We start from the raw sequence: 15,455 nt of genomic DNA on the forward strand, positions 1-15,455 counted from the left end.
CTTCCTGCTCCTCTGATGCTGCTTGGCCTGCTGTGTTCATCCAGCTCGACACCTTGTTATCTCAGATTCTCCAGCATCTGCAGTTCCTGCTATCTCTGAAACAATATGGAAGTCTTCTCCCTAAACTCCCACATGGTTACTTCTGTAGTTTGCTCAGAATCTATACTTGGCCTCCTTCTATTGCCCAAAAATGCAAAAACTTATCAGGGACTGTATGTATGCCAATGACACTCAGATCCATCTCATTATCACCTTCCTGGATCCCTTCACTATTCCTAAATTATCAATCTGCTTGTCTGACATTTAATACTGATAAGTAGAAATTCCCAACAATCAATTTCAAGGAAGAATGAAGCTACTGTCTTTGCTCTTCATTATGATCTCGATTCCTCGAGCACCATTTCCAAACTTGAAACCTGTTAAGCTGAGTGAGACAGTTTACAAACTTGTTGATTTGACCCCATCAGTGAGATTTTGATTGCATACCATACCAAGACTGGTAACTTCTACTTCCAAAACATCACTTGCATCTGACCTTATCTCAGCTGATCTGCTGCTGATGCCCTCATTGTTGCCTTATTATCTCTTGACTTGGCTATCCCAATACTATTCTTGCTGGTCTCCCACCTTCCAACATACTTAAACTGTGTTCATTCAAAATTTTGCTGCCTGTATCTTAACTCAATTCAAATCTCATTCACATGTCCGCCCCTTACTTGCTGACCCTCACCGGCTCCTGGTCCAACAATGTCTCAATTTCTTCTGGTTTTCTAATCATCTATTGCTAAGCCCGTCCTTCTCTCCATAACCTCCTCCAATCTTACAAGCTGTCAATGCCTCTGCACTATCAATTATGTCGTGATGATCATGTCTGATATTTATCACTCCCCCACTAGCAGATGTGCTTTCAAATACCTTGTCCCATATTTCTGAAATGCTCTACCTCAGCCTCTCAGCTTTTAAAACGCTCCTTAAAAGTTATACCTTAGTTCAAGCTTTGGGACATCTAGCCTAATATCTCTTTCTATAGCTTAGTCTTTTATTCCTATTACCCTTAAGTTCTTTGGGATGCTTCACTATGTTAAATGTATTATATAAATATTAGCTACTTTTACACATATGATCAAACATGTATACATTCTCACATAAATTCACGTACGTATGTTTAATACTAAAGATATATGCACATACATATACGCAAATGTATTCACATAGCTATTGTATATATTTGTAAATGATACGCAACTTTACTTCTTCACTAATGCCCTCAATTCTATAACAGTTCTGAGGAAGGGTCACCGGACTCGAAACGTTAACTGTTTTTTCCTTCACAGATGCTGCCAGACCTGCTGAGTTTTTCCAGCAACTTTGTTTTTGTTCCTGATTTACAGCATTCACAGTTCTTTTGTTTTTTTCCTTCAATTCTATGGTTGTCTTCATATTTGACTGCATCAGTAATTATCAAGTTGGGATGATCTAGCATTTCTGTAGCTAAACACTGGAAATATTGAAGCTACTCTGCTCTGAATTTGCCAGAGACTACTTCCTAGTTCTAGATCTTGATGCCTCTGTGACCCACTTGGCTGTACTGGTACAGGCTCTCAATTTGCAGGCTCAGTACCTGTTTAAACCGTATTATTTGATGGTTACATTATACAGAGCTACATTTGTATAACCAAATCTGCTTAACAACTGCTGACTTAATAAAAAGGAGTTCCCCAAATTATTTCACCATCTTTGTTGATACAGCTAGCTACCAAAGAGAAAGACGCAATAATGTAAATTCTACGTATAACATACCATTGTTACAAAATCAACTATACATTTAGCTCCAGATTTCCCCCCTGGGAAATATGATCAATCACATGGTAACCAAGTGAATTTGGCATTTGTTGACATCTTATTCATCTGTTGAACTTCAAATGCCCCAAAAATTCAGCTCAATGAAAAGGGCAGTTACTGGAATTTACTTCTGAATTATGTAGACCTCGAAAATATCCTTGGATTTACTGCTGCAATTAAGCATCTTTAAAGTTGAGAAAAGTAACATAATTTGTTATCTTGGTTGTCTTAGTGGTGCACTTCAGTGAGCAGCTTTGATCTAAGAACATGCAGTACTACTAAAATGAGGTATAGTGATGGCATTAATGGCTGATCTGACAGGCACTCTGTTGGTCAACTGCTTCATCCTTCATTAGTGTAAAAAGTAATCTCTCTCAGCCCAGGGTATGCCATCTGTTGTATTCTATTCCACTCCACTCCTGTTGACTGGAATCCAGAGAACAGTAAATGCTTTTTCCTTTACAGGACTCAAGGGCGTATAAAGCATATCCTATTGCCTCCAGTCGTCTTTACCAATGTTAACTCATGTCACTAGGCATTTGAATGTAGCAATACATAAACATTAATGACCAAATATATTTTGTACGTACCTTTACACAATAAAAGATTCTGTACATCTTGGTTTCTCAACAGCAAATACCAATTCTATAAGCTTTTGCATGGTTGAGTAGCTTACAATTAGAACACCATTGCACATCAGCATAAAATACATCAGGATACCATTTCTACCAGAACGTTCTATGTGATAGTACTGGGCCAGCATTTGAGTCCCACCAAGGCACAAATATCTCCAATTCATATCTGCCTCCAAATGTTCATTAATAAGCAAGGTCTTTTTTATGCTTATTCAGTCTTTAGGGACCATTAACGACATTATGACAGCAACAAAACATGGTTCATATTCAAAAGCTCCTTGCCATCTGCAAAGTCTCCCAAACAATATTATTTGAAGCAGGTTCACCGAACTTGAAACATTAACTCTGCTTTCTCTCCACAGATGCTGCCAGATAGTGAGTTTCTCCAGCAAATTCAGCTCTTGTTTCAGATCTTCAGCATCTGCGATTCTTTGTTTTATTATATTATTTCTTCACTAGCACCATTCAACCTGTTTTAGCAGTGTCAAGGTTTATTTTCAAGGCAAACCTTGACTTCACTACTATTTGGGTGCTTTTCCTTTTACGAAGTACATCATTTAAAATCTTCATTAATTACCACCACACCAAATGCTTAACATTCTTAGGGAAAATTTCAACTGAAATTGTTATACCAATAGCTACAAGTAGTTAAATATTCCCTTGAATTCAACAGACTGAACTCATGCTATCATCTGCCTGTTCATTGTTACCTCCAATCCCACCAGTTATAGCGCTACTGACAACTAAAACATTCGTGGCAGCTTCTTTAATATTGGTAATCTGGTTAACAACTCGGTTAGTTTCTAGAAAATTCTCTGCACCAACTATGAACCAATTCCAGTGTTTACTAGATGTAGAGTTTTTTAAAAAACAGAAATGTGCACAAAATTTTTTGTGGCTCTACGATTCTGCTGAAGCTAAATTTATTAGCTTCAGTGATGCAGATTAGTGATGGAGATGGCATTGTGAGGAAAGAGGAGGACAGGAAGGCTTAAAACTAGCTGAAAAGACGTGGTGACAGACTTAAAGGTAGAAGGATTAGAAGAGGTACAAGTGATTAATCAGCTTCGTGGAAACATCAGGCAAAAAGGGAGGTTAAAAGTAGTAGCAGAAATGATGGAGTCAGCTCCCAAATGTTGATGCTCCAGAATTTTATCTAAAGAAAGATCCAATTCAAAACTGAGCAACACTTTATTCACATAGAATACATGTAGTAGTTATAAAAATTATTGCGATTCAAACACTTACCTTGCAACAAGTATATTTGATGAAATGAGCATGACCATTATTTTGAGGCTACAGTGTGTTCCAAACAATTAATCTACAGTGTGTTAAAATTCCTGTTTGTACCCTTCTTGTTGTTAGAATGTTGGCACACCATTGTGCCAATCAGGAAAATGTGAGATAACTCAATAACATTTCAAATGATCAATTATAATGACTGATGCAATAAAGTGCAATGAGTCCTGATCAATACTTCTGCCAAAAATGACACTGTGGCACTCCTATTATTGTGAGAATAAATCTGATTCAGCATTTTTCCTATGACAATACTGTAGCTACTTCTCTCTTCCCTCTACTTAAGAAGGCATGTAGCATGCTTGCCTTCATTGCTCAGACCTTTGAGTATATAGGATTTGGGGTGTCATGGTGAGATCTCTTCTGGAGTAGTGTGCGCAGTTCTGGTCACCCTGCTGTAGGAAGTATATTATTAAAGTGGAGAGGGTCCAGAAAAGATTTACCAGGATGTTGCCAAGAATGGAGGATTCAAGTTATAAAAATATAGACTGGAGAGGCTGGATTTTTCCACTGGAGCATAGGAGGTTGAGGGGTGATCTTATTGATGTTTATAAAATCGTGAGGGATAAGATAGGGCATATCAAGAGTCATTTCCCTAGGGTGGGGGAGTTCAAAATGAGGGGGCATATTTCTAAAGGTGAGAGGAGAAAGTCTTAGAAAGGATATGAGGGGCAACTTTTTTTTTTTAAACACAAGAGTGGTTCATGTATAGAATGAACTGCCAGAGGAAGTGGTGGACGCAGGTGCAGTTACAACATTTAAAAGACATTCGAGTAAGTACATGAATAGGAAAGGTTTGGAGGGATATGGGACGAATGCAGAAAGATTTCAGTCCCATGCAACTCTGATTAACCATTTCACTATTCTCCTTCTCACCTCTGCTCACCCCACTGTTGCTCAGTATCTGCAGATTTACCTTCCCCAGCCTTAACATCTAACTCTTCCCTATGACCTCATCCCACTTGCCGCCATAATCTAGCCCATCTTCTCAATTTATTTCAACAAGCTTCTTATCTAGCTTCATCTCCTGACATAACTCATGGAGCATTCCCTCCTAGTTTCTGAAATTAAACAAACAAACAAACAAAGAATAACTCTGACATCCTTTCAAACAGCAAGGGACATTTTTTTAAATAAATACAAAATGCCAATGCTCAAGATTTGAAACAAAGCCAGAAACAGCTGATGAAACTCAGCAGGTCTGGCAGCATCTGTGGGGAGAAAGCAGTCAACTTTTCAAGCCTGGTAATTCTCCATCAGGACTGATATGCAGCAGAGTAGCCAGGCACAGCTATAGACCATCCAAAAACAGCCCAAAATGCTTTTTACTTTATTTTTGTGGCACACCAAGTGCTCCTCCTGATTACCTGCCTGCAGTATCCCCAAGACAAACATCACTCATCTTGATAAATTAAACTTTTTGATATAAAGCACACTGATGAGCTAGCTGGATTCAAAGGGTTTGTTTTTAATTTCAGTTAAGTTTCAACATTAATGGCTTAGTTAGAAAATCTGTTTAACAGGCAGCCTATTTTGGTAGTGGGAAAGTAAAGCTGACACTGAGAAGGAAAATATAATTCCATAGTCCTCATAATCAGAGGTATACCTTATTCAAGTTCAAACAACAATTTAATGCAGGTGAAGATTTCCACCTGATGAGATTAATTATACTGGTGTAATGCATCTTCTGAGCAGCTGAAACATTTCAGCTAAGGCAACTTGGTCAATGGGTTGCATCCAATGTAATTCTTTCCATATGTACCAAAGGATTACATTTTAAAATATAATCCACTGGTTGCTGACATTGAAATGTATTTTATATAAACTACTACCTTAAAATAGAGTTTTAAAATTGTTAGCAATCCAGCAGCAAAGACTTAAAACCTACCGATACATCACTAACATATGACATGCGGAAGGAGATAAAAACAGGAATTACACAGGCAGACATACGTAAGAGTGCACATCTGTATATACACATAGACCTTAGCACTTAGCATATTATGCAAGGCCTAATGCAAATGCCTCTCAGCACAATACTGAATTAAGTATGATACAGATTTACTTTTGCTCACCAAGTCAGTATCGTCAAACATTAGGTAGTATTTCTTCACTGTATCATTATAAGTCTTTGGTTCAATGACAGGACTGGAAGTTGAATCTTCCTCCTCCATTTCAGAAGAATGCTTTTCGACATTGGCCTCTTTCTCTTTTTGATGTAAGCAGGAGACTGAAATGTTACTGCCAGCATTGTGATGAATGAGGTCAGCTTTATAAACAGGCTGCACAAAAATAATAGTGAATAACTAACAACACAATACATTAAGAGGAGTATATTAAAGATATTTAAGCCTGTTTTTAGTAATTACTTGGGGAACTGGATGCATTCTTCATTGATTCATTAACGTTTGGCCAGTTGGATATTCTTCATTAATTTAATAAATAATTGATTATCAAAACCAGTCCTATAAACCTGTGGTGCTTTGAAATGAAATATCTGAGTTTCCATGCCCCTAGGGGCCAATACTGTACGGAAAGGTGGAAGATTGCAGATACACGTTAGATACAGATTTAATTATATAGCCAATATACACATTTGCAGTTAAAATAAAGAATTGTATATAATTAAAAACTGAAATTTTATCTGGGATTTATTGAAATTCTTTCCTTGGAACATTTCCTTTCTGTTTTGAAAGTAGTTTTTACAATCAAAACTCTCCATTGCTATAATCTTAGCACATGAGCTGGATTACATAAAAACGAACAAACACTTATTTATTGGCTTTGAATAAAACAAAGCTTTGTCAAATTATTCATACTTTTGCATTTTGGCATTTTTTTAATGTAGTTTATATTCTGTTTTACATACTTGCCAAATTAACCTGTTTGCTTCTTCCAATGATTGTGAATTAAGTGTCTTAAACATCAAACATACAAATTAGTAATATGCTACCTGGCCCATCAAGCTTGCTTTGTCATTCAGTAAGATATTGACTGATCTGATTACTCCACATTCCTGCCTACTCCTGATAACCTTTCACCCACTTCTTCATGGAGAACGTATTTGCCTCTGCCTTGAAACTATTCATAGATGTGTTTTCTACTACTTTTAGAGAAGAGATTTACAAAGACTCCCAAAATCATCATCTCTACCTTAAATGGGCCAACATGTTAATATATACTTACAAAACGCCGCTCATTAGGTCGCTTGATATTCATGGTGTTGTTCATACAATCTGGGAGGATTACAGCAATCACCTCTCCTGTGTTATCTCCCGAGACGCAGGTATTCAACCAATCAGAGCCAGAAATACTCTACAAGCCGAAAACAAAAACAAGATCATTAACAGAACAAAAAAAATCAAAATATATAGACAGTAATTAACTGAATATTAATCTGCTGGGGATTTCCTTTCCTTGAAATGAGGAGAAGTATTTCAAAAACACAAGAGGCTCAGACAGATTTATAAGCATGTACATCTTGAATCAAAAACTGACAGTAGCTGGGGCAGAGGCAGGTTATTAGTACTGTATACTAATAATTCACATGCAAGATAATGTGCAATGCCACAAAGTAGGGAAACATACAGGTTCAGCTCCAATAAAGCAGGTTAATTCCTCAGTTTTGCAGCATTTCCAACTTCAACCATGTTCAATAAGGATATAATGACTCCTATGACAGAAATGTTATGATGAAAATTATATTGAAAAAATTTCTGCAATTCCTGGAAAAGCTATTTCCTGGGCCAGCAGACAAGGCAGAGAGGAAAGCGATATTATCAGAAAATTGTGGAATGGGATTCCTTAAAGTAAAGGGATTTTTGAAAGTATTTTTAAAAGAATATTTGTTAAGAACTTAGAAGATACCAGAGACAAAAAATAGTTGGGCAAATTAATTGCTATAATTCATTAATTATCACCATAATTAAAGCAATGTCTATACTTCAGAAAAAGTACTTTAATTGGTGTAAAACATTTTGGGTCATCCAGAGACCATAAAGGCATATCCTTTGGTTTCCTTACTATTTTTTAAATCATAGATTCATACAGCACAGAAAAGCCCTTCAGCCCATCAATTCTGCACCAACATAACTACCACTAAAATTGTGCTAATCCTAATTTCCTGCACTTGTCCAAATCCATGAATGTTATGATATTGCAAGTACGCATCCAAATATTTTTTAAAGTCTGTAAGGTTTCCAGCCTCCACTACCTTCCCAGGCAGTGCATTCTAGATTCCCATCACTCGCCGAGTCAAAAATATTTTTTCCCAAATCCCCTCTGACTCTCCTGACCCTTACCCTAAAACTATACCCTCTTGTGATTGACCTCTCAACCAAGGGGACCAGCTGCTCTCTGTTCACCATGTTCATACACCTCAGTCATGTGCCCCCTCAGTCTTCTCTGCTCTAGAGAAAACAATCCAAGCCTATCTAGTCTCTCCTTACAGCTCAAATTTCTCCATTCCATGCAACATCCTGGTGAACTTCCTCTGTATCCGATCCAGTGTTATCACATCCTTCCTGAGGTGACCAGAACTGCATACCGTACTCCAGCTGTGGCCTCACCAACACTCTATGTAACTCCAACATTATCTCCCTTCTCTTCTACACTATGCCACAACTGGTGAAAGCACATGTCCCATATCCCTTCTGAACTATCCGATTCACCTGCTCTGCGGACTTCAGGGACTGGTGAATAATTACCTCAAGATTCCTTTGTTCCTTTGTTCTGACCCAGTGTCCTGACATTTAATAAATACTTCCTCATCTTGTTTGTTCTTCCAAAGTGCATCACCTCACACCTATCAGGATCAAATACCCTGGACTTTCAAACCTTTGTTCATGAGGTAATTGCAAAAATTTGTGAAATTGGTCAAGTCACACCAAATTATTTGCTTTAACAGATATATTTTTGCTCTTTTCAGTAACCAAACTCAGCAAGGGCAGATCAGATGTAGAACAGAACATGATTGTACAAATTCACCATTAATGACTTTTAAGAAGGCCATAATAAAATAATTTTCATAATTATTACTGTATTTTTGAATAGGTAAAAATCTTCAGAGCATGGGAAAACAGACAATTGCCCTTGACTAGAAAATTATCTCCCCGGTCTACTCTTATTTTTTCACTTTTGCATCTAATCTATTCACTTCAAATACTCTCCCAGGTACATAGCTCATATCTCACCATTGTCTGTATAAACAAGTTTCTTCTGAATTCTTTATTTAACTTCTATCTTATATTGATGGTCTCTAGTTTTGTTGTTTCCATAAGCAGAAAAATCTTGCCTTTTGTATTAAAACCTTTTACAATTTCAAAGGACTCTTTTAGATCACCCATTTTCCAAGAGAAAAACTTTATCATCTTATGACAGGTACCCCTACATTTCTGGTGCCATTCTTGTAAATTAGTTTAACAACCTCAATAAATTTTTATAATATGAAGACCAAAATTATACACAGCAATTCTGATGTGATTTCAGCAAAGTCTGAAACAAGTTAGGCATTATTTCTAAAACTAAGAAGAGGTATTTTGCATTTCTTTAAATGGCGTTGTTGACCTGTATCTCTATGTTTAATGATTTGTGTACTTGTACTCAAAATCCTACCTTCCTCTACTTCATTTAGATTCTTAAGTAACTGCTTTAAATATACTTTACTGACTCTAAAACAATAAATAAACTTACCCACACTGTTCCTGCTCTTGGTGCAGCAAAATATGGCTTAAATCCAAGAAAACCAGCATCTACGTAGTGAATTCCACTGAGTCCAAACCTGTAAAAGGAAAATTTCTTGGGTCTTGCGTAGATATTTTGAGCATACACAGTTTTAGCAACATAAAGCTTGTCTGTGGTTTTCGGAGTATAATGGTAGACAGGTTAAATGATTTATTAGAACTTCATCTAGCTTTTGAACCTTATTATAGATCAGATCATAAGTCAACAGTATACTTCGAATGTTATATAGAATATTCTTATACATAGGTTGATAAATATGATACATGTTTCAAAAGCCTTTCTGTTCTCAATTTATAAATGCATAGAAATGCAGCAAGTTAAGAAATACATTCATAAAATGATAGATAGACAATGAAAAGTTTCATTTTGAATTCTATTTGGGGGACCAAATAGAAATAAGTCAATGAAGAGAAACAAAAAAGTTTCCTATTCTGCACTTGCTAGTTTAGTTTGATTTTTTAAATCTCCTATTGATTCCTGCTTTACTCAATTACCGAGATGCTGACTCAAAAAACACTTTACATAAACGTCATAAATACCCTAAATCACAGAATGATAGAATTACTATGGTACAGTAGGTGACTATTCAATCCCTCATGCCAGCACCAGTTCTAATTCCTTGAAAAATCTCTGGCCTTATCCCCACATTCCCTGCACATTATTTTAGTCCAAATAATCATTCAATGCCCACTTGTATTCCTTAATTGAACCTGCCTCCAACACATTTCTGGGCAATGCATTCCAAACCCTAACTACTCACTGAGCAAAAAAGTCTTTTTCTCACATCACCCTTGTTTTATTTGCACATCTTTTTAAAAAAATAGTCGTTTGTGTTTCTTTAGCGATCCTTTATTTGGTAACTCTACATTGCAAATTGGTACATATATATTCATGAAGACCTGACTAAAAATTAAAAACTTAATTAGGTGAAAGTAAATAAGCTTATTAACACTGCCCTCTATGTATTACATAATTATATAAATCAATTTCCACATTTAAATGTTAGCCCAAAAGGCAGTTGACACTTACGCAGCGTAGCAATTTTCCTGTGCTACCATAACTCCACACCATGGAAGCAACCAGGCAACCTCTGTGTTCAAATAACGCTTAATTTCATTGATTGGTTGATATGTTCTTCTGAGATCCCAGAACTTGATCTTCCTGTCAGGGCTAGCTGTTACTAGAAAATTGCTATCAGCAGACAATTTGAGAGAAAGTAAATTTCACCACTATGAGCAAAATCTTAAAATGTAATTAATAAATTACATATAGAGGCTATGGTGCTTAAATGTCACTTGTAATTCATTATGAACATAACTATGCACAATAATTTATGTTAATCTTATTTTCTTATCAGATTACCCTATTGGCACTGTCTCCCTATTGTTTCAGTCAAGAAAGGTGGTTAGCTCAGTTAGCTTGATGGCTGGTTTATGATGCAGAGTAATGCTAACAGTGAGAGTTCAACTCCTGCTGACCTTCTCAACTTCTCCCCCCGCATGAGTCATGGTGACGCTCAGGTTCAACTTCCTATTAAAACCACCATGAGTCATCTCTCTCTAATAAGACAGTAGCCCAATGGTTCAGTAGGACTATGGCAACTTTACCTTTACCAAGAATGCATTATGATAGTTGTCAATTAACACTATAGCTCTCAACAAATTTAGAGATTGACAGTGCAATTATTTCACAGAGAAAAATTCAAAAATGCTTTTAAATAATTATATTCATCCACATTTGACACTGAATTACTGCTTTCTGCTAAAAATATTTTAAGAATTTATCTTAACAGAGCCCACAATTAGTATTTAAAAATCTAAGTGTAATTCAGTCATTTCATATAAATTTGTATTCTTTCTGATGTCATAATTAGATATAATTTATTGCAAAATGCACCTCCTATCAAAAATGGGGAACTCTTGAAAAGAGGTAGGTATCAGGGTAGCCCACAAAACCAACAACCACCCTGTGACAGCTACTGATGAACGCAAAGGATCCCATACACAGAACCAATAAACATAACATACAAAATACCATGCGAGGACTGAGAGAAACAATACATAGGCCAAACTGGAAGAAAACTCACAATAAGAATACATGAACACCAACTAGCTGCAAGAGACATGACCAATTCTCACTGGTCTCAACACACACAAAGAAGGACACAAATTCAACTGGGACAGCACATCCCTAATAGCACAAGCCAAACAGAGACATGCTAGGGAATTCCTGGAGGCCTGGCATTCCAACTGGAACTCCGTCAACAAACATACTAAACTGGGCTCGATATACAAACCACTGAAAAACAGAACTGGATGTGATGCCAACCACCCCAACAAACTGAGTCATATAAATAATAAGCAGGGCAGAACACCAACGCTTCACCGGAGGCGCACTGTTAACTAGCAGAGTGATGAAACGTCTGCAATCAAACACGCCGGCTCGACAAGCAAGTCTACAACCTCATCCAGAACCTGAGCTGCAAATCTTATCAAACTTTAGCATGCAAAATGTTTGAAGCTTGCTTTCTCTTCAAACTTTTTCTTTAAAATGTAGAACATTGGCTACAATTTGGAGTCAGATTGTTATCATGATCTGTCAAAGTAGGATACTATAAACTGCAGCTGTGATGCTTAGAAACATGCATAATGAGTGCTGAAGGGAGAAAAATTAATCAATTTGCTATTTGCTTTTGGTGCAGAAACTGCTGCATTTGGCTCACTAAGTGACAATTCCACCGAATGCTATTCATCCATGCATCAAAAAATATGGGAAGAAAATATAACAATGATTTTTATTCAAATGATGCCTCTTCTCTCACAGCCTGGAAATTGCACATTGCAGTATAAACTTTGCCAAAGAATTTGCTACCTGACCTGCTGAGTGTTTCTAGCATTTTCTATTTTTATTTCAGGTATCAAAACATTCAGTAGTTTGCTTTTGCCAATTAACTTACTTTGTGAGGTTTCGAAGTTAATTTTCAAAAATAGTATTTGAAACATCAGGATTTTTGTTTTGCATTCACTATATATGATGCATGTCAGTTATGAGAAATTCTAAATATATTTTTCTGTTGAGTAAATAGATACTCAACAGAATAATAAACTTTTAATTTCTCCTATTTCCTTCATGCTTCAATTCAGTGGGATGTGTCACATGCAAAATAAAACTCCTTCTACTCTCCACAAACAATATGTCTTGAATCGTTACATTTAAATCTATCATGATTGCACCATCTCTACCAAGGAAGTATTGCAAAGCTCCAACAGAATGTTTGGAAATAAGTCTGAGCTAAGTCAGTCATATTGGTACTGTGTAACAATGTAGTGTTAGTTACAATAATTTGAAATGCCAAGTCTGACATAGCCTCGTGTCTATACTGCTGAGTAGCATACTTCCATTAGATGGGGACACACAGACGAGAGACATAAGGGCTGTGTAAAACTTCTAATATCTATCCTTACTTTTGCCTAAGAAGGGCTTTACATGAACCTGGTTATTGGCCCAGAGGACCACAAGAAAATACATGCATTGCATAGGAACTGGAGTAGGCCATTAAACACCTCAAATTTGTTCCGGTATTCAATAAGATCATAACAGATCTGCAACCTAACTGTTTTTACCTGCTTTTGTTTGCTATCCCCAGATACCTTTGGCTAAAGGAAGGAAATAAAGATAATTTCTAATTCCGTAAGATTGAAGCTGATTTCTCACATTCTTGTTTTCTTACCTGTGAGCTTTACTCCAAGCAATGGCTTTGACAGCATGGTCGTGTGCAACAAAGGAGTGGAAAGGAAAGACCCTCAAAGTTCCATCTCCTTGCTGAACTCGTAACAATAATGATGTAGTATTCAGATTCCAAAGAGCAACCGTACCTAATTTGAGAAGACAATTTAAAAATGTTGTGATACACATTCTTCTAAATTATTAGAAGTACTACAAGATAACATCAAAGATATAAGGTGTTTTGGTTATTTATAGTCTCAGTTTTATGCTAGTAATAATTCACAAAGGTCATTGTAAGAAAAGGACCAGCAAGACAACATCACATCAAGGGAAAGAATTTAGACAACGAAGCCCATTTCATGATCCCAAATATGCAGCAATGAAGCCACTGCCTCTGATGTTGACCTTGTTTCCTAATGTGAAGTAAACACATTAATGCAATTTTGTTATTCATGAGCATGTAGCATAGAACATAGAACAGTACAGCACTGTACAGGCCCTTCAGCCCACGTTGTTGTGCCGAACTTTTACTCTAAACCTAAGGTCTATCTAACCTCCACCGCTTCCTTACACTATCATCCACATGCCTACCTAATAGCCGCTTAAATGCCCCTAATGAGGCCAACTCCACTACCCTCTCCGGGTATTCCACGCCCCTACCACTCTCTAAGTAAAGAACCTCTCTCTGATGTCCCCTATAACTACCTCCACTCACTTTAAAACTATGTCCCCTCGTAATAGCTACCTCCACCTTAGGAAAAAGGCTCTGGCTGTCCACTCTATCTATACCTCTGATCATTTTGTTCACCTCTATCAAGTCACTTCTCATCCTTCATCGTTCTAAAGAGAAAAGCCCTAGCGCTCTCAACCTTTCCTCGTAAGACTGCCCCACCATTCCAGACAACATCTTGGTTAATCTCCTCTGCACCTTTTCCAACACTTCCACATCTTTCCTGTAATGATGCGACCAGAACTGGACACAATACTCCAGATGTGGCCGAACCAGGCTTTTGTAAAGCTGGAGCATAACTTCACGGCTCTTGAACTCAATCCCTCTATTAATGAAAGCTAACACACCATATGCCTGCTTAACAACTCTATCCACCCTGTGGACATGAACCACAAGATCCCTCTGCTCTGCCATACTGCCAAGAATCTTTCCTTTAACCCTGCATTCTGCTTTCAAGTTTGTCCTTCCAAAATGAATCACCTCACACTTTTCATGGTTAAACTCCATCTGCCACTTGTCAGCCCAGCTCTGCATCTTATCAATGTCCCTTTGTAACCTAGAACAGCCCTCTGCACTATCCACAACTTGACCCACCTTCATAACGTCTGCAAACTTGCTAATCCACCCTTCTACTCTTACATCCAAATTATTTACAAAAATCACAAATAGAAGAGGACCCAGAACAGATCCTTATCATACACCACTCGTAACTGAGCACCATGATGAATATTTTCCGTCCACTACTACCCTTTGTCTTCTTACTTTCTGCATGAGCCTACCATGGGGAACCTTATCAAACGCCTTACTTAAATCCATGTATACCACATCCACTGCTCTACCTTCATCCACGTGTTTGGTCACCTCTTCAAAGAATTCAATAAGATTACATGAAACAACGGAAACATTGGGGCTGGAACTTAAGGGAGCAATTTGTCAAAGTTAAGTAGGGGATAGTAAAACAGAACAGGGATGGGTTGAGCAGGGAAGTTTAAAAAAAAAGCAGTGTTCTTGCCACAGTATCTGTCCCAAACTAATACTATGAGGTTGCCATACAAGTCAGAAATCCAGTCCATTTTACTGGGTGATCCACAATTACCTTTTCTTTGCAATTCACATAGTTTAATGCCTAGTTTGTGACCAAGCTGCCAAGCAGTCCTTGTATTCTCCAGCTGTTTTAGGGTGTGCATGACATATCGGACCAATATATTCAATAATACAGGACACAAATACCCAATGTTCATCAGGACATTGTTTGAAACAATAAGAAGATACAAAAAGCCCAATCATTCTGGATCAGTTCCACACATTTAAATGACTTGCTATACAGATGCAGTGGTAAAAATCTGAAAATAGGTTGTCTGCTACCCAGCTGACCAAGAAACTCATACAGGAGGAGCCTGAAAGGATGAATTAAATAAATGCTTTGAAATTGCTGAAGTAAACAGGCAAAGTTTTTTTCTCTTATGCAGACAACTGTTTGA

The 15,455-nt window shown here is 37.2% G+C and overlaps 1 protein-coding gene across 1 annotated transcript in view; it reads right to left on the reverse strand.

Moving 5' to 3' along the window:
• Positions 1-5,788: 5,788 nt before the first annotated feature.
• The window catches only part of gtf3c2 (general transcription factor IIIC, polypeptide 2, beta), an 88,979-nt gene continuing 79,312 nt past the window's right edge, over positions 5,789-15,455 (reverse strand). Inside the window, exons 12-16 of the mRNA XM_048597068.1 lie at positions 13,249-13,393; positions 10,548-10,709; positions 9,468-9,555; positions 6,963-7,091; positions 5,789-6,058 (exon numbers count right to left, since the gene is read on the reverse strand). Coding sequence (XP_048453025.1) covers positions 5,789-6,058; positions 6,963-7,091; positions 9,468-9,555; positions 10,548-10,709; positions 13,249-13,393 — 794 coding nt within the window. The remainder of the gene's footprint in view (positions 6,059-6,962; positions 7,092-9,467; positions 9,556-10,547; positions 10,710-13,248; positions 13,394-15,455) is intronic.

This window comes from Rhincodon typus, chromosome 5, assembly GCF_021869965.1.
Source record: "Rhincodon typus isolate 14 chromosome 5, sRhiTyp1.1, whole genome shotgun sequence".
NCBI lineage: Eukaryota > Metazoa > Chordata > Chondrichthyes > Orectolobiformes > Rhincodontidae > Rhincodon > Rhincodon typus.